This window comes from Onychomys torridus, chromosome 16, assembly GCF_903995425.1.
Source record: "Onychomys torridus chromosome 16, mOncTor1.1, whole genome shotgun sequence".
Classification (NCBI taxonomy): Eukaryota; Metazoa; Chordata; class Mammalia; order Rodentia; family Cricetidae; genus Onychomys; species Onychomys torridus.
In genome coordinates, this window is record NC_050458.1 from 42,155,201 (window position 1) to 42,173,918 (window position 18,718).

The 18,718-nt window shown below is 50.6% G+C and overlaps 2 protein-coding genes across 2 annotated transcripts in view; one reads left to right on the top strand and one right to left on the bottom strand.

The window, feature by feature from the left end:
* Window positions 1-5,369: 5,369 nt before the first annotated feature.
* Window positions 5,370-12,864, bottom strand: Mb (myoglobin). Its single transcript, XM_036208927.1, has 3 exons — window positions 12,725-12,864; window positions 7,422-7,644; window positions 5,370-5,847 (listed from the first exon to the last, which is right to left on the bottom strand). Exons 1-3 carry the CDS (start codon window positions 12,817-12,819, stop codon window positions 5,701-5,703), a joined length of 465 nt encoding a protein of 154 aa, XP_036064820.1. The 5' UTR covers window positions 12,820-12,864; the 3' UTR covers window positions 5,370-5,700.
* Window positions 12,865-16,535: 3,671 nt separating this feature from the next.
* The window catches only part of Apol6 (apolipoprotein L6), a 30,973-nt gene continuing 28,790 nt past the window's right edge, over window positions 16,536-18,718 (top strand). Inside the window, exon 1 of the mRNA XM_036208414.1 lies at window positions 16,536-16,566. The gene's annotated coding sequence lies outside the window, so the exon portion shown is untranslated. The remainder of the gene's footprint in view (window positions 16,567-18,718) is intronic.

The following is an 18,718-nucleotide window of genomic DNA, read 5'->3' on the forward strand; positions in this document are numbered from 1 at the left end:
CCAAGGTGACACATAGAAATAATGTTTGTGGTCATGGTGACCATGGTCATATTTCACCCATAGAGCTACTGAAAGAACCCACAGGTCAGAAATATTTTGAATATGACGTACATATTCATACCTGGTTCTCCCCATCACTACCACAAAATACTCCCAGAAAAATGTAATTCTGCCCCTGACACACACCAGTCAGGCTCTCAGATGAACCGTTTCTGGTAGACTAACTCAGTTGGCTTATTTTGGGTGAAATCTGGTGCAGAGCCTCTGCATGGACACTGGTTGGCATACCACTGCTCCGTGGAACCAAGGATGCCCATCCACTCTCTGGGTCCTACCCCCTCCCATGTGGGTCAGTCTTCAGTTCTGAAAGCTCTGGATAATCCTGTGTCATCCCTCTAGGTCCACAGTCTCCAGCTGGGGACAGGAAACCCTCCTGACAGTGTTGTAACGGGAAGACTGTGGTGGGCAGTACAGGCACACACAACCCTAGTGTGGACCACTAGTGTGCCTGTCTTTGCAGATCACAATTCTCCAGCACCCTTGTACTTTCATTGTTTAGCGAATCTCACTATTATGACTTTCTAGTGGGCCTCAATGAAAGAAGAGGATGTATGTATGTACAATGGTAGCCTCTTTTAAAAAAAAAATTATGTGCATTCATGTTTTATGTGTATGTGTGAAGGTGTTGAATCTCCTGAAACTGGAGTTACAGGCAGTTATAAGCTGCCATGTGGGTGCTGGGAATTGAACCTAGGTCCTCTGGAAGAGCAGCCAGTGCTCTTAACCACTGAGCCATCTCTCTAGCCCTGCAACCAGTGCTCTTAACCGCTGAGTGATTTCTTCAGCCCAATGGTAGCCTTTTTAAACAAAATAATTCTTTGGAAAAAAAATCCCTGCCACCATGGAATTATATAGCATGATGACTCCATTCACAGGAATCCCCATTGTGCCCTCCTGATTACACTAAGAACTGGAAAGTTAGAGATTTACTAACTGGACACACCTGACCCCAAGGATGAAACGCCTACAATTCAGATGCAGAGCCCGAGGCCATGAAGGGCAAGAGTTGAGTTCGTAAGTATAGAGAAACCAGAATGGTGTGGTGTAATGGGAAAAGAGTAAGACATCAGGGCCTTCCTTTGGGGAGCGTATGGGGGGAACAGGCCCATGTTGTAAGGCTCAGACACAAAGATACACAGTTAGGAAGCATCATGCTATGTGACGCAAACACTGCATCATGCCCCTTGAGGAGTGGAAATTACTCTTAGGTTATAGTGGAGTGTCTGCTCCCCAGAAGAAGTCCTTTCCCCAAGGCCAGGCATTTGGAGAAAGGCCTCCATTCCCTCAGGGGCTTGAGAAAGCTCTTGCTTGCTAAAGGGAGTCACTGTCCTTATCTCTGGCAGGAGGAATTTGTGGCCCTTCCATTGATGTAAGAGGGTGCCTGGCGGAATTACTGACCCTTTGGAAACAATAGGCATTTAGATACTTGCTGACCTTACCGCTTTTGTCTCAGGAAAAATGCTATAATGAAGTTAATGTCCCTGAATCATTGAGTCTGCTTTCAATCTTGCCTATGGCTAAATTATTCAGTATAAAAGGTGTAGCCTACTTTTCAATAAACCGGCAGCCAATCGGGTTCACCCTTAGATGGTGTCAGTCTCCTCCTTCCCTTCACCAACTCCACACCTCCTGTTGGGGACCTGAAACCCGCTGGGTTGGACTCAGGTACGCCCCCTGCTGGATGGCACCAAGTGTGAGGCATGCGCAATGCAGCCTTGCTTGTCAAAGGGGTCAAACAGGGCAGGTGTTTATTTCTAGTTCTTGGCAAATGCCAACTTAGGAAGACAGCGTTCTATTTGTGGGTGACCCGTGACCAGGTGATAACAACCAGTTTGGTGTGGGTCAACTGAAGGCGAAGATGCCGAGTAGTTTCATTTGACAACCCTAGTGGTGTCCTCCATAAATTCGATTTTCTTTCCCTGTAAGAACCACATGTAGATGGTTTAAATCACCAGTAAGACGGCTGAGGAGTGTGCACAGGTGCAGCCCTGTCATGGCTGAGTCCATGGCTCAGCTTTGGTACGTCAGCCCAGCTTTAGGAGCTGCTCTCCGGTTGGCACCAGGCAGGCCCGGGTGGCCTCTCTTTGTGCTTTCTCCAATTCCAACTCACCCGGCTTATCACAGCCCAGGTTTTGTGGTGACAGCTGGGTATTAACAGGCCCTGAGGAGGCCACTGTACTGTGTGCTCATGGGAACATCAGGGGGACAGTCGCATGGGAGGGAAATTGAGATAACAGTAATAGTTGAGGAGCCAGGTAGAGCTGGGCAGACATACATACATCAGGGGGCACTTCATATGAGCATGCTTGAGTGTGTACGCAAGCATGGGCACAGACACACAGACAGACACAGAGCTCAGAATTAGAGCTTCCAGGGTCCCCCGAAGCCTCCTGAAGCATCTCTCTCCTCTCTCTCTCTCTCTCTCTCTCTCTCTCTCTCTCTCTCCATTCATTCATTCATTCACTCATTGATTGATTGATTGATTGATTGAGACAGTGTCTCTCTATGTAGCTCTGGCTGTCCTGGAACTCCCTATGTAGACCAGGCTGGCCTCTAGAGATCCATCTGCCTCTGCCTCTCCAGTGCTAGGATTAAAATCCTGTGTTGCCATGTCTGGCCTGCTTGCAATGTTTCAAAAGCCCACAGTTTACAAGCCATGCTCACTGCAGTCCATACCCAGCGGTGTTCCAAGCTGACCAGATGTGCCACGGGCGGCATATGGAGCCAAAGCACACTGTCCTACAGGGGGCGCCCGTAATCACAACTTCCGTTTCTGGAAGCATGGTGACCTCTGTGTCACAAGTCCGTCCCACTCCCAGTATTGCAATAATTCCGGGTTTAAAACAAAACGAAAAACAGCTGGATGTGTAATCCCAGGACTCAGGACGCTGAAATAGGGCTAACCTGCCCCAGTGAGACTGTGTGGTTTGGACACCAATGGGTGTTGCCCCCAGAAACTGCCTCCATTTCTTTGCCCCACACCCTTTCAGACTGTAAGATTTCTGTGCCGAAGCCTCAGGGAAGGCTATGACCACTGAAAACCAATGAGAAATAACCTATGTCTTTGCCCAAGTGCGGGGATGGGAAGCTTAGGTCCCACTGGAGCGGGACAAAGGCTGGACTAACTCACAGGACTCCCTGTCTCTTGGGCTGGGAAACCTCTCTCTAAAACTCTCTGGATGCAGAGAATGGATCAGAACCAAGATTGCAGTGGATCTCAGAGAAAAGGGTTCTGCTTGGGGTCACCTCCAGATCACAGAGCACCCCATGTGGATTAGGAAAACACATTCTTTCTTTGAGGCCATAGCTTGGTACATGGCGCAGAGACCCAAGCCCTAGGAGCTGCCTTGGTCAGGCACCCGGTGGAATGCACCCTTGCCTTGGCCTGGCTGGGACCCGGAGGAGACAGCCAAATCCGGGGTCCAGGTACAGAGGGAATCTGCACCTCGACTCCAGGAGGGGCCTTCAGGAGCAGCTGGGGGTACAGTGGCCCCCAAGGACAGTACCAGGATCTGGTTACAGTCACACTACCACTTCCACACTCATATACTACAAATCAGCAGGTGGAATTTGCCAAAGCTTGGCTGGGGCCGAAGAGAAACCCCAAACAAACTGAAGTATCTGCCCCTGGCGCCATGAGGACTCAGAGAAGACACTCAGCCGAGCACATGCAACAAAAGAGGCAGCCGGCCCGTGTGTGTGTGTGTGTGTGTGTGTGTGTGTGTGTGTGTGTGTGCGCGTGGTGGAGCTCTTAACTCACTTCTATTTTTATCTCCAGGTTTGTCAGGATTTGCTGGATGAATGTAGGGCAAATGACAGATACCTGGCATTCCTCTGCGGCCCACATTTCTTCCTGCTGATTTAACCATCAGGAGCCAGGAGTGTTCCCTGACAGGAATGCTGCTGGATGGCTAATAGCAGGGGAAGAGCCAGCCCGTTCAACTCCTAGGGAGATCACATGTCAGGGAGAGCCCATTGTCTGAAAGTCAACGGAATTTCTATACGGTAAGGGCATGACCCCACATGGGAATGAAGACATTATTATTATTATTGTTATTATTAATCATTATTATTGTCTGTGTGTGCTTGACGCGCGCACACAAGCATCCATGGTGAAGGTCAGAGGACAACAACTTCACGGGGTTGGATCTTTTCTTCCATCTTCTCATGGGTCAAATTCAGGTCACCAGGCTCGAAAAAGACATCCCTCCCTATGAAACAATGGATTCCCCCAAATTGGGATCTCACATCAAGAAAGAAAACATTGAAGTTCGGTGCAGCCAGAGGAGGCGCTCGTCTCCCAGGAAGAAATTTTGCACAGTTTGGACAACTGTCTGCAGACCCCCTTGTAGGACAGAGGAAAGGAGATGGTGGTGGATGAGACCATACCTCGACCAGGACTGCTCAGCTACCTACGCATGCCTCTGCCCCTGTATTTTAACCTCACCTCATGTTGGGACCCTGAAGATGGACTTGAGGGGTCACTGGGCCTCTCTGTTCCTGGTGTGGCCACACTGAATATATCTCCTTTCTTTCCAATGTCACGATGTGTCTAATCAGCCTATTGAGGACTGGTGGCTCAGCCTGGCTGATTCAGCTCTGACTGTATCAGCCCCAGGAATAGGCCTGCTCCGGGTCCCATGCTCCATCATGCAGTCTGCACCAGAGACATGGGTTTCTTCTCCTCTCCTGTGTTTGGAGAGTGTCTCCCAGTTGACTGTCCTCTCTATGACTGGAAGGTCAGCAGCTGTCGCTGTTGGCCACTAGATCTGTCCTGGGGTCAGAGTCCCCATTGCCTTCCAGGCTACTGTCTGGATCTCTGCTCTGCCACTTCCTGGCTGGGTGACTGACCTTCTCACATTGCTTCAGCTGTCGGATCCACAGTGACATCTCCTCCATTTCCTGCCTTGGGCACCTGGCACTGACCCCCACATTGCCAAGGTCAGTTGGCCCTGCTTGCATCCCCACCATTACGGCACTGATAGGAGCCCAGGTAGGGGCCCTTTCTTCCCTGTCCCTGAGCCCAATACGTGCCTGTCATTGAGAGGTGACCACAGAAAAGGGCTTATCCAACTCCTTACTGTCTGCCTGCCATCCCAGAGCACACCTTCTCCTTTCTCCCTGGGAGGCTTGTGAGTGTTTCCCTTGCAGGATAAAAAGATACCAGGCAGAGACAATAAAGGAGGTGTTTCAGGGGATTTTATTGAAACAAGGTGGGTCAGTGGACACCTGAGTGGCAGATGTCCAGACTCCTGTGGCCCCCCCTTCTACCCTCTACTCCCACTAAGCAACCGTCCACCCCACTCAAAGGTCAGGGTCTGGTAGTTGGCGACTTCGATTTGGGATCAAATGTGACAGTGGGAAGGGGGATTTTCCTGAAACCAGGAGGAAGTGGGTTGGGATTTAGGTCACAGGAGAACTGAGGCTGACCCAATGTAACTGAGGAAGCAGAGGCCACTTTGTACCTCTGGGTCCCAGGTGGTGCCACCTGGGGCCCTGACCCCGGGAGTGTGGGTGAGATGGCTGGAATGCCATGCTATTCCCGTCTTCTGCTTTCTGCTAACCTAGGGCACCGCACACTCTACTTGCTACATGACACTGGGTCCCAGCTTGGTGGGCCGGGCGGTGGGAGCAGGCAGCTTATCCCTGGAAGCCCAGCTCCTTGTACTTGGCAGCAATGTCATTCCGGAACAGCTCCAGGGCCTTCCTCATGGCGCCCTGAGCATCTGCTCCAAAGTCCCCGGAGAGTTTGCACTTCAGGACCTCGATGATGGCTTCTGAGATAAACTGCAAGAAGGGGACAAGAGGTTATAAGTCATGGGGCTGAGCAAGCCATGAGCCGAGGGTGTTCACCCTTCTCTTTATTCCAGGACCTTTTCCTGGGCTCTTACGATTCCCCGGGTGCCATTCTGTGCAATCATTGTCAAAAAACCCCTTTAAATCCCACTATCACTGGGAGGCAAGTACCACCACCATCCCTGCCTTGTCGATGGGGAAACTGAGGCAGAGACAGGTGTGCCAGAGACTTCAGCTGTAGGCTGAAGTCACACAGCCAGGAAGGGGCACTTGAACCCAGGGCGTGTTTCTTGAACCCCCCTCTCACCTTTTGAGTGCAAGATGTATGCCCAGTAGCCAGCCCATGTGAGCTCATAGGTTGCAGACATGATACTTTGCTCCAGGTGCTAACCCACCCGGGATCTGTGATCAACCAGGATACCCGGGAGGAGGCTTTCCCATCATGTGCATTTCATCTCTGAACTTGGGACTGAGGATGACTATTGGCTTAGGACCACACCAAGCAGGTGGCCACAGGTACTGACAAGGGAAAGGACAGGTGATATCAGGCACCCCGTTGCCCAGATGGAGATGGGCATCTGTATGGGACCGCCCAGAATCCACAGGCTCATGATGAAACGGTCACAGTGCTTATCATCGGTGGCTTGGACTTTGGTCCCAGTTATCCTTGGCTGCTGTACTAAATGGTGGCGTGTTACTTAAGAGACAACCAAGTGGCCTGGTTGAGGTCATACAGCCCATAAATAATGAGCTAAGGTTGGTCCCAGGGACTGTGGACAGGCAGGCTCCTGCTAGCTCAGGAGTGGGGTGCAGCTGATGTTTTGGTCTTTTAAACTGGGCCCTCACGTGCAAGTGATGTAGCAGACAGAGTGGGACACAGCAGTAGGAGGCACCAAGGGACACAGGTGCCACATCCAGAAGGCAGAGGGTCCTTTGCAAACACACTGCTGGGAACTCTGCCTCACAATTCACAGATACAGCAAAGACGGTGGGGGCCTGGGTCTGCAGAACCAAGCCCATCTTCAGGGAGTGGGGAGAGTCCTGTGTCTGGCCCTTCCCTGCCCTGTGACTCCAGCTGCAGCATGGGGACTGAGGTGACCCCTTAGGGGCTCCTGGCCTGGCTTCTCTGCAGGCCACAGGACAGCTGGTGTCTGAACCATCATGGAGTGGGGCAACCATGCACTGGAAAGCAGAAGGTACCCTCGGCTCCCACGGCTCTCTGACAGAACCCTGAGTGGGAATCCTGCCTCTGTGACTTGCATGAGCCACCTGTGCCTCAGTTTCCCCATATGTCCAGTGGGTACAACAAAGGCTCCTGCTGATGGGGAGAAGGTTGTGTGTCAGTCATATTTCACACTGAGGTGCTCACCCAGCACCAGGAGCCAGACACTGAATCAAATGCTAGCTGCAGGTCCTCAGCGTCCTCGAGGGGAACAGAGCTGGGGCTGGTTGCAGAGGAGAACCTGTGCTTTAGTGGGGAGGAACCAGGCCACTCACATAGAGGGGCTGAGCTGGGGTTTAGCTCTCTGCCTTAGGAGACTTGCCCTCCTGCCGTGGCCACCTACCTCCAGGTACTTGACTGGGATCTTGTGCTTGGTGGCGTGTGACTGGGCCAGAGGCTGGATCTCCGCAGCATGCTGTCCCTTCTTCTTCAGGATGCCACCCAGGGCTGTGAGCACGGTGCAGCCATGCTTCTTCAGGTCCTCTGAGCCCTTCATTTCATCTTTCGACTTCAGGTTCTTGAACTTGTCAAATTTTTCCAGGGTCTCAGGGTGATTTGTAAACAGACTAGGGGACAAGGCAGGTGGGGATGGAGTGAGATGTGCAGAGTCTGGAGGCCACCAGACTCCAGCTGTGTTTCTTCCCAGCTGTGTGGCCTGGGCCCACTCACCACGCCTCACTATGCTTCAGTATTCCCTATGAATGGGGATGGCGTGAGGTGATCCGGATCATGTGAGGCGACCCAGCGGGCGTCTGGCACGGTAGGTGTGGGGTAAACGTCTGCTGTTCTTCATCCATACCATCACCCTCTCCTTCTCTTGGTGACTGAGAGGGGCAAGGGCAGTCTTTGTGTCCTCACCCCATTTTCTCTGTTATCTGGAGAGTGGGGTGTGCCGGGGGTAAGCACCTGTGTGTCAGCTCTATGCTGGGCTCACGCCTACCTTCCACGTCATCCACACTCTTCCTGTTCTGGAGACAGGGACAGGACTCTGAAACGGAATGTCCCCAGCAGGATCTCAGGGCTAGTGTGCAGAGAAGCCAGGTAGCCATTGGATCTGGATGACTCAGAAGGCCACCCTAGTCTATGTCGGGGATGCCTCTACCTGAAATTCTAGACCTCCTGGCCAGCTGTGGCTGCCCAGAGACCCCCGCCCCCTACACTAGCATAGACTTCAGAACCTACCTCACCCATTTTCCAATGAGGATGGCACGGGGGGCCACCAAAGGCCACAGCTGTTCCTGTCTTCCTGCCACCCTGGGAACTCTGGCTTCACCCAGTCAGGGACCCAAGCCCTACTCTGGGAAGCTGGTGAGGGCTGCAAGAACCACCACCTTTTCCAGATGAGGCCAGTCCCTGATCCACTTGGGGCCAAACGAAACACCATCAAGGGCAGTGGTCTTCCCTGGGTCATAGCAGGTGGGTGTCAGAGCTTAGAACTAGAGCGTGGACAGTACTAGAATTCACATCTGGTTCCCTCCAGAGCCCCACTCTGACGTGTTTATCAGGGTGACCTTGGCTACCCAGGCTCTGCATTATCCTTATAACACCTCTATGAGCATGTATGTTCCTCTTTGTGCGCCAAGGCACATGGGAAACACAGTCCCCATGGCCCCTGCCCCAAGGTCCCATGGGGAGTACCTCCTATGACCAGGATACCAGGCTTCTTCATCCAACCCAAGGGCTAAGTCTGGCTGCTGAAGAGTTACTTTCCTCCATGATTCCTTGAGTGACTGATCTGCTGATGCCCCCAACTCTTCTCTTGAGGTGCCTGGTCTCCCCATGGGGATTGGGACCTGTGTCTGTGTGTGGGGGGTGGGTGGGTGGGGAGACTGGTTTTCCTCTCCTGTTCCAGTCCTCCTTCCAGCCCTGCCAGTCCGGTTAGGACCTCACAGTGAGGGATGGGCGGCTTCTGAGTTTTGAGTAAGAATGCCGCGTATGAACACCACCTATGGAGTATGGACAAAGGACGTACATGTTTAAAGCGCTTTGCAGGTTTTTGCCTGCAAATTTACCAGATCCCCATAGTACATCTGAAGTAGATTCTGCCATTGCATCAGGCCACAGAGAAGGAACTGGGGGCTCTAGTGCATAGCCAGCAGCATCCCCAGACCATGCAGGACAATTAAGGGCTCAGTTTTCCACAAGTGGGGATAGTTCCCTATCACGAGTTGGTGGATGCCTGATATAGCCACCGAGGTCGGCCCTCTTCTGCACCCATGGTCATTCATTACAGACAGGCCTTCCTAACACTCAGGCCCTTCCCCGTGTGTCAGTCATCAGCTCTGTTGACTACAAGGGCCCCCGATGTGCCCATTCCAGGTATATGGACTCAGGAGCACACATGAATCACTTCCTGTTCTGTGATTCCAAGCTACACCAAGGCAGCCATTACTGTAGTGCACTGCTGAGCGAGCCTGATGTCAGCAGACCCCATGTGATGGCTGTAGAAATGGAGGCACAGGAAGCTGAAGTGTCCTGCAGGGGTTTGACTAGACCTCACGGCTTCCCCTTCACCCTCTGGGTGACCGTTTGAACCCTATCACAATCACACACAAAGGCATCTCCATTGTAAATGATAACATACAAACCCACCCCTACACACACACACACACACACACACACACACATGCTCTTGGAAGCACATGCACACAGACACCCAAGTCTGTTCTTCATGTGTGTGACGAGCTATGCACACAAGCTGGTGTCGTGAAGAGTGGGTGGGTCTGTCCCCAGTCTTGGTTATGTCCCAGCGTCACTCCGGGAGCCCATCCAGAGCTGTGTGCGTCACTGACAGCTTGTTTCTGGCACCAGCTTGTCCAGGGTCCCTGAGCTCTTGACTATTATTATCTAGCGACAATGATCCTTGAGTTCCTGCTGACAGATGGGAGGCCTGACACCCACGGGTGAGCCCAAGGTCACTAAGCTGGATGGGGCCAGAAGAGGGCAAGAACAGGGACTTGAGGTTTTAGGCTTTTAGAGACACTACAGCCTAGTTCTGGCTCAGTCTCCAATGTCCTGTGTGATGCTGAAACAGTCACTCAGCCTTTCTGGGTCTTAGCTCATTGAATGTAAATCAAAATGGTTGTTTAGGTGATTTCCAGAAGGCTTGCCCCAGCCTTTCCCTCCCCCAGCACTAGGCAGAAGAGGACTAGGCTTGCTCACTTCATAGGAGAAGAGGTACAGGCCTCATATAGCCACTTGGCTCCCTGAATCCTGAGTCCCACAGGTGGAGTCCCTCTAGTGGCCCAGAGTCCTTTGGATTTCCCTGAGCACACCTGACTTGGCTCCTACAGGAGAGACCAAGGATGTTTTCTCAGGGTTCCTTCGTTCATCCTGTGGCCAGGCTCAGCAGACAGGCTGGTCAGGGAAAGGAAGGGAAGGGAAGGGAGGCTGCCTCTCTGCTGGCCTCTTCACAGCTGACCAATCAGAGCCCAGCCTAGGAACATGTAGGGTGGTAGATAGAAGGGTCACCAAGAGCATTGGCTAGGCCAAGTAGCCTGAATTTGAATCCCATCCGTATTCTTATTAGCTCTGTGATTTGGGACAAATTGCTAAACCTCTTGGTTAGATGTGATGTATGAGTTCATAAAGGTGTTCATAATACAGAGACTTGCTCTGGGAGACTCCCTCCTCCTCCTCCTCCTCCTCCTCCTCCTCCTCCTCCTCCTCCTCCTCCTTTTCCTCCTCCTCCTCATCTCCACCTTCACCAGCACTATCACCACCAGGACTCTTTCTTAGGGGTGGCCCGTCGCTGACACAGCCTGGTTGAGACTGAGTTAGTGCTCTGGTTATGTGAGAGGTTGCTATTCACTAACAGTTATTTCCAAACTGTTCTTGGCTCCTAAATCCTTTCCCCTAAAATGTCATCATAGGGGATTGGGGGGTCAGCTCAGCAGTTAAGAGCACTTGCTGCTCTCCCAGAGGAACTGGGTTCAATTCCCAGCACCCCATGGCGGCTCACAACCATTTGCAGTTCCAGGGGATCCAACGCCCTCTTCTGGCTTTCCTGGGCACGGCATGCATGTAGTGTACATCTATATATGCAGGCAAAATACTCAAAAGGTAAATCTTTTTTTTTTTTTAATGCAGGTTTAAATGAATCAGAAAAGATCTGAGCAGGAAGAGGTGAGGCTCAGAGGGAACCAATCCCTTCCACCTGGAGCCCACAGCTCTGCTAGCTGCTAGATCTCTTGTTCTAGAACTCTGTGCTTACCAGCCTAGGCCTTAGAGTTCTGCTAAGGTACTAGGAGAAACGACCTTGCTGAGGTCAGAAGACAAGGCTGAGGTTGGTGTCTTGGACAGGGACACTTTGCTACCTTGAGAGTTGGCGTGACTTCCTGGGAGGCCACCTCCCTGTACCCCCAACAGGAGAAGGCAGGAACAGCTGGTATAGTCCCATGACCCAAGTCTGAGACATGGTGGGGTGTTGTGCCCTTGGGTGGGGCCTTTCAGGGTCAGCAGCCTGCGCATCATGTCCCACCTGGCCCTGGGTCCTGGCATGCCTCAATTACTCCCCTGGGAAGGGAAGAATGTCTCTCTGATGACGCAATACCCTGAGTCTCCTTCAGAGTCCCAAGTCACTCACTTCCCAGGGCCTGGCAGCATTGGAATCTTGCAAGACTCAGTTCTACCAACCCTGCCCTCCAGTAGCCTGCTGTCCATAGCAAAGGAGAGCAGAGCCCCGGAATCCCAGGGCAGGAGAGTGGGCAGGGATCTCAGAGATTGTGGTAAACAGCAGAAATAGGGCCTAGAGAGGGGAAACAACTTGTCCAAGGTCACACAGGAAATCTGTGGCCTAGGAATTAATGTCAACTTGGGATGGGGGTTAGTCCAGTCAGACAGGCCTGTAGGCTCAGCATCTAAGTGGGGATTGGGGGAGAAAGCAGACAGGAAGAACCAGGTGTTCCAGCAGCTGCCCAGCCTCCTTCCCGTATGGCTGTCTAAAGGGCTCTGACCTCCGATGACCTTGTTCCCAAGCAGAGGGGCTAGAAATGGACAAAGTCCAAGGGAGTATGCAAGACCATTGCAGTCAAGAGGAAGAGTCACCCCCATCATAAGTAGCAAGGAATTTATTTCCAAACTACAGCTTCAAGGACATTGCAGGGGCTGATTGCAACAGGGCTACCTCCTCCCAGAGCCAAAATGACCATTCATGGATATCCCACTGGGCTTTTGAGCCAGCTGAGCCCAGAGCCCAGGAAAGAGTCCCAGCCTCTGGGTGAGCCATGGGAAGGGAGGCCCTGTGTATGAGTCTCAGCACCTCTGCTTGGCCATGCTCAGAATCTTGGATTTTCTGGGCATATCCAGTCTTGAGATCTTTGCAGATGGAAGGCAACCACATGCTCCAAGCTTTCAGTTCACACTAGTGGACAAGATCTCTCACAGCCTTTGTTATTCTGGCTGTCTGCCATGATAAGCTTCTTCTAGTGGATTGCTAGTTGCTCAAGCTTGTTCCAGTTGCTGACATCAACTGGGATGGATGGATCCCCCTTTCCTTCCCCCAGTCCAGTCCCCAGCACTTAGAAGCAAGTGAAATCTGATCTCATCATTGCAGCCAACTGGTCTACCCTGCCAACTTCCACCTTGCAGCCATACACTGGTCATCTTTAGGGGATGAGTGGAGGGTTGGGGGTCTCTTCCTCTTACCTGATGAGGACTTCCTGTCCAAGGCCGGCTAGGTCAGTCTCCACCTTCCCCCAGGCATTCAGCACCAGCTGCCACTCCCCATCACTGAGCGTCATGGCAGCTTCTGAAGAGGACAAATGGAGTGAGTCGGAAGGAGTGAGTGTGGGCTCTCTGTCAGCTGTGGTTTGAGGCCATCTGGTCCCGAAGGGCTTTTATACCTTTCTAGTTGTTAGTCTGGCCAGGATCCCCGGGTGCCACATGCTCCTCCTGCCGCCCTCCTCAACCCCCCAGGGGTCTAATCTCTGCCTTTCTCTGGCCCTCACATGGGCAGCTATTTTGGGGCAAGTGCCATTGTGGGGAGCTAGGACAGCTTGGGGCAATAGGGGGCGGGGAGCAGGAACCAGCCAGGCCACTGTCTGGACTTGCACAAGCCCACAGAAAGGGCACTGCGGCCACTGCCAGCAGCTGAAACCCAATTCTCCCCTGTCTGCTGCCCCAAGGGGACTTGTCATGTTTCTAAGCTTGGGCACAGACATCCAGCTGGCCCCCAGAAGTCTCCTCTCACTTTCTGACTGCTTTTCTTTGTTATTACGTGTGTGTGTGTGTGTGTGTGTGTGTGTGGTGTGCATGTATGCATGTGTGTACCATAGCATGTCTGTAGAGGTCAGAAGACAACTTTCCTTTCAGAAAGATCCAGGGGTCTTACTCAGATCCTTGACCTTAACAGCAAGCCCTCATACTCACTGAGCCATCTTGCTGCCCTCTGCTTACTTGCCTGATACTCCAAACCTAGCTGGAATCAGTAAAAAGAGCCCCAATGGATCTGTACTTGCTGCTGGACCACAGACAGGTCTCTGACTTAAAGGATGTCTGGCTCTGGGCCTGCTCCCTCTGAAAGGTCATGCTACCTTGCTCCATGAAGCCCTCAGCCCCCTCCCTTGACTTGTGATCTCCTTTCACACAACTACCCTTGCTGCCTCACACAGCACTACTAGCAAGGTGCTAGCTGCCAGCACTCTAGATTCTGCTGGGCCCAGGCCCTCTTCTCTTTGCTTAGTTCTTGCAATCCCCCAGGACCCCTCAGGGTAAATAATGACATGGGCCCCAGGATGTATAACACAACTGGCATTTGATCCCAGTGAGTCTGGACCCATGGTCCATGCTCTTGAAAACCTTATTTGGGGGCCTACAGAGAAGATGGTTCAGTGGTTAAAAGCACCTGCTTCCAAGTCTGAGTCCATCCTCAGGACCCACATGCTGGAAAAAGAAAATTGACTTTGCAAGTTGTCCTCTGAATTCTCTGTGTGTGTGCACACACAATAAACAAATATAAAAATAAAATTTAAAATATTATTTGGGGTTTCATGAGGGATCAGAGGGTCTGCTTTATTTATCGTGTATCTTTTGAGCCCCACCCTGGACCCTGTACCAAATTTGAGCTGAAGAAATACTATTGAATAAAAGATAGATGGCTTTATAAGGAAGACAGAGACTGAGCAGAGTTTCCATCTATCTGTCCAGCTACCCATCCTTCAACCTGTCCATTAGCCAGCCAGCCAGCCAGCAGCCAGCTATTAGCCATCCATCCATCCATCCATCCATCCATCCATCCATCCATTTATCCCCATACATCATTTACCAACCAATTATTACTCATCTATCAATCCATTTGTCACCCGACTCTATCCATCCTTCATCCATTATCCATCCATCTCTCCATTACTTATCATCCATCCATCTGCTATCCATCCTTCATCCATGTTCCACTCATCAATTATCTATCTGTCTATCTATCCATATCTATCTATCTATCTATCTATCTATCTATCCATATCTATCTATCCATATCTATCTATATCATCCATCATCTATCTATCATCCATCTATCTATCTATCATCCATTCATCTATCCATATCTATCTTATCTATCTATCTATCCATATCCATCTATCTATCCATATCCATCCATCCATCCATCCATCCATCCATCCATCCATCTATCTATCTATATCCATCCATCATCTATCTATCTATCTATCTATCTATCTATCTATCTATCTATCTATCTATCATCTATCTATCTATCTATATCCATCCATCATCTATCCATCATCTATCTATCTATCTATCTATCTATCTATCTATCTATCTATCTATCATCTTTCTATCATCCCTCATCCGTTCGTACCCCTCCCTCCATCCACCCATCCACCACTTACCTACCATCTTATCAACAGTCAGAGATTACACATGGTATGACAGCCACTCCATCACATGCTGACAAAACAAAATTAATCCAGTGGCCAAGAAATTCACCCCTGAAGAGGGTGCTCCGAGCTGTGATGGCGGTGCCAGGCACATTTTTGTTTGTTAAGGGTTGTGGTAGTTTGAATGTAATTGGTCCCCATAATAGCATAGGGAGGTGTGGCTTTGTTGAAGGAAGTATGTCACTGTGGGGGCAGCCTTTGAGGTCTCTTGCTTAAGTGTCTCTCAGGGTCACAGTCCACTTCCTGTTAACTTCGGATCAGGATGTATCCAGCACCATGTCTGCCTGAATGCTGCCATGCTCCCTGCCATGATGATAATTGACTAAGCCTCTGAACTGTAAGCCGCCATCTCAATTAAATGTTTTCCTTGATAAGTGTTGCCATGGTCATGGTGTCTCTTCACAGAAACGCTAACAAAGACAAAGGTGTTCCAGTTTTTGTCTTGTTTCGTTTGAGACAGGGTGTCACTATATAGCCCTGACTGGCTTGGAACTTGTTATGTAGCCCAGGCTGGCCTCAAACTCACAGCAGTTTGCCTGCATCTGTCTCCCAAATCCTTGAACTAAAGGCATGTAACACCATACCCAGTGGCTTTTCAGGTTTTAAAGTGTCTCCCTGGCAATGACCATTCAATTACCAAGTGAGGAAGAGGGCACTGTCTCATTTATAGCCTAGTCAGAAGGAACAGGCCACATGTGTCTGACTATGGTGGGTCTACTCTGGGTGTGTCAGCAGTGACTGCCCAGCCTCCATGGCGCGTTAGAGCAGAGATTCTCAATCTGAGGGTTGCGACCACCATGGGATCCAATGACACCAGATATCCTGAATAACAGATGTTTACATTATGATTCATAGCAGAAGTAAAATTACAGCCATGAAGTAGCACAAAGATCACTTTATGGCCGGGGGTCACCACAACATGAGGAACTGTATTAAAGGGTAGACACATTTGGAGGGGGTGAGAGCCACGGCTCTAGAGAACCTGCTCTAGCGGACCCTGCTGAGGTGGGGGAGCCATATTCGGGGACCACACGACTGATCCCCTCAAACCAGCCACCAGTCACAGTTGACAGGGCCAGGGATGAGCCCTGACTCAGGGCCGTGGGTAGCAGGACTCTACCTCACCAGCCAGCCAGATCTCTCTTCAGACTGTGAGCAAGGCTGTGGCTAGAGCCAGACAAGACAGGCAGTGGGAAAATACAACAGGAAAAGGGCAAAACTCATGCCCAGCTATAGTGATATTTTATTTGTATTGAAATGTGATTTTATTTGTATGTCAATAAAGTTGCCTTGAGGTCAGAGCAAGCCAGAGCAGAAGCTGAGCAGTAGTGGGGCACGCCTTTAATTCCAGCACTTGGGAGGCAGAGCCAGGCGGATCTCTGTGTGTTCAAGGACACAGCCAGCATGGCAGACATACGCCTTTAATCTCAATACCAACCATAGAAGACCTGGAGGTCTGTACAAACAGGCAGTGACGAGGAGGTCATGTGGCTGGGTTTACAACCAATGAGAAAACAGAACAGAAAGTCTTTAAATAGACAGGACGCACAGAAGTAGGTCTCTTGCGGAGAGGAGGAACCGCAGAAGCAGTGAAGGGTAAGGTTTTCCGCTTTTGCTCTGACCTCGTGGTTTTTAACTCTGCAATCGGTTCTGTGTTTCTTATTTAACAAGCCGGATACATCTACACCCAGCCCTGGAGAAGAATGCCAGAAAAGAGGGCTCTTTGCCACCCTGGTTCTCACTCCCTCCGTCGGGTCAGTTCCCATGAGCCCTCACTTCTGGCATGTCTCAGTGTGCCGGCCAGAGTCCCGCTCCAGCGCGGTTCTGAGCCGCAGGACGGAGGTGTGAAGTCGGCAAAAATGAAGAGTGTCCACTGGCTGTCTTTCAAACAAATGAGCAGTCTTTATTTATACAGGTTCTAATGCATTCCAGCATGAGCATTTCAACTCGTTTCTCCTTTATCGTTTTCCAAGAATCATTGACACTCACCCATTTCAGTTGCTTTCTCTCTTCCCCACTCCCCTGACGGCACTAACTGACCTTTACCCCGTTTCTAAGCATTCATTTTATAATGCAAGCCAGATGATTATCACTAGTCAGGCACATCTTATTTGTATTGTGCCCAGGCTGGCAGCAAACATGTGGTTCCAAAAATGGAAGATATTCAAGCCTTATGATGAGTCCTTAGCAATATGATGCTTTTATATTTTTGTAGTCAGCTAAGAGCATGATACTATACCTAGAGTATTTTTTCAGGTCTAAGTCAACTTCTAAAGGGTCTGCATATCACGTTAGTGTGAGCAGGAGTTGTGATTCTGTTCTTCATACATCTGACTGTTGGGACCGAGTTTCTATGCTTCCTGGAAGTTTCTACTTGTTCTTTTACTCCCAAGGGGACTAGGAATTTTAGATTCCTTTGTTGATATTTCGGCACTAGAAAATGTCTAACCTTTCTTGCCCTGGCACTGGAGAGATGTCTGAACTTTCACGTCCTTTATCTTTTCCTTATATGTTCCTATAAATTTTTAATGTTGCTGGGTGGTGGTGGTGGTGGTGGTGGTGGCGGCGGCACACACCTTTAATCCCAGCACTCGGGAGGCAGAGCCAGGCGGATCTCTGTGAGTTTGAGGCCATCCTGGTCTACAGAGCAAGATCCAGGAAAGGCTCAAAGCTACACAGAGAAACCCTGTCTCGAAAAAACAACAACAACAAAATTTTTAATGTCATCTTTTAAGAAATCATCTTCTAGCCGGGCAGTGGTGGTACACACCTTTAATCCCAGCACTCGAGGAGGCAGAGATAGGCAGATCTCTGAATTCAAGGCCAGCCTGGTCTACAGAGAGTAAGTTCCAGGACAGCCAGGGCTACACAGAGAAACCCTGTTTCGTTGGGGGGGGTGAGGTGGGGAGAGAAAAGAAAAAGAAATCGTTTCCTAAGTTCTCAGAATATAGTTATCTCTTTTTTAGAACAGTTAAGTAAGCAAGAACCATTAACCTTACTGAGTTCTTACTTACTCAGGGGGACTGCAAAGGCCACCAGGGACGACTAGACAAACTGGTTTCTGTGATAGACTTGCAAAGAGGTTTAATTTCCTTGTAGAAACTTTAGAATAATTCTCAGGTTTGGTTCCCAGTAAACTCAGCCAGAATCACAACTGACAAAGCAAAGCTAAGAATTACCACAGGAACAAGTCTAGCGAAAGTTAGAGGTCTGATGCTCAGGAGCATCCCTGCCACAGGTCCTTGCCAAGTGGGTGGGATTCTCCAAAGGGCCCAGCTGTCAGGTGCTCCATTCCCAAAACTTTTTTGTGCTGTTCCCAGAGGTTACGGCATGGCTTCTGTCAGTGTCCTTCTGAGACATCAGCCTCTTGTGAGGGAGTGAAAGGCAAGAGTCACTCCTGTTCATGCTTGGGGCCTGCCTAGGCTGCTGGCCACCAGGGCCCAATCTAATGAAGCAGAGAAGACATGGACTCTGGAGTGAATGTTCATGTATCATTTGTCTGTCCCTCTGTTCATTCATCCATTCTACAGCCAGGGACAGAGGGTCTAGTCAGTGCTGGCCTTAGAGGAACTGACGACCTTCTGTACCTTCTACTCGTTCCACGTCTCTGGTCACTGAGGGGATGAGTTCTGGGTGCAGGTGGGAAAGAGGCCAACCCATCTAGGCCACCTCCTTGACATACCTGCCGCAACCAGCAGCTCTAGGTCCTACCTTCCATCAGTGGGACACTGCGAGGAACTCACACCCC

What these genes read in the sequence shown, in the direction of transcription:
- Mb (XM_036208927.1), bottom strand. Translation starts at nt 12,819, where the DNA reads ATGACGCTCAGTGATGGGGAGTGGCAGCTGGTGCTGAATGCCTGGGGG. An exon ending in GGACAGGAAGTCCTCATCAG is followed by an intron (nt 7,645 to 12,724) that starts GTAAGAGGAAGA and finishes CTTGTCCCCTAG; the next exon opens with TCTGTTTACAAATCACCCTG. An exon ending in TCCCAGTCAAGTACCTGGAG is followed by an intron (nt 5,848 to 7,421) that starts GTAGGTGGCCAC and finishes CCCTTCTTGCAG; the next exon opens with TTTATCTCAGAAGCCATCAT.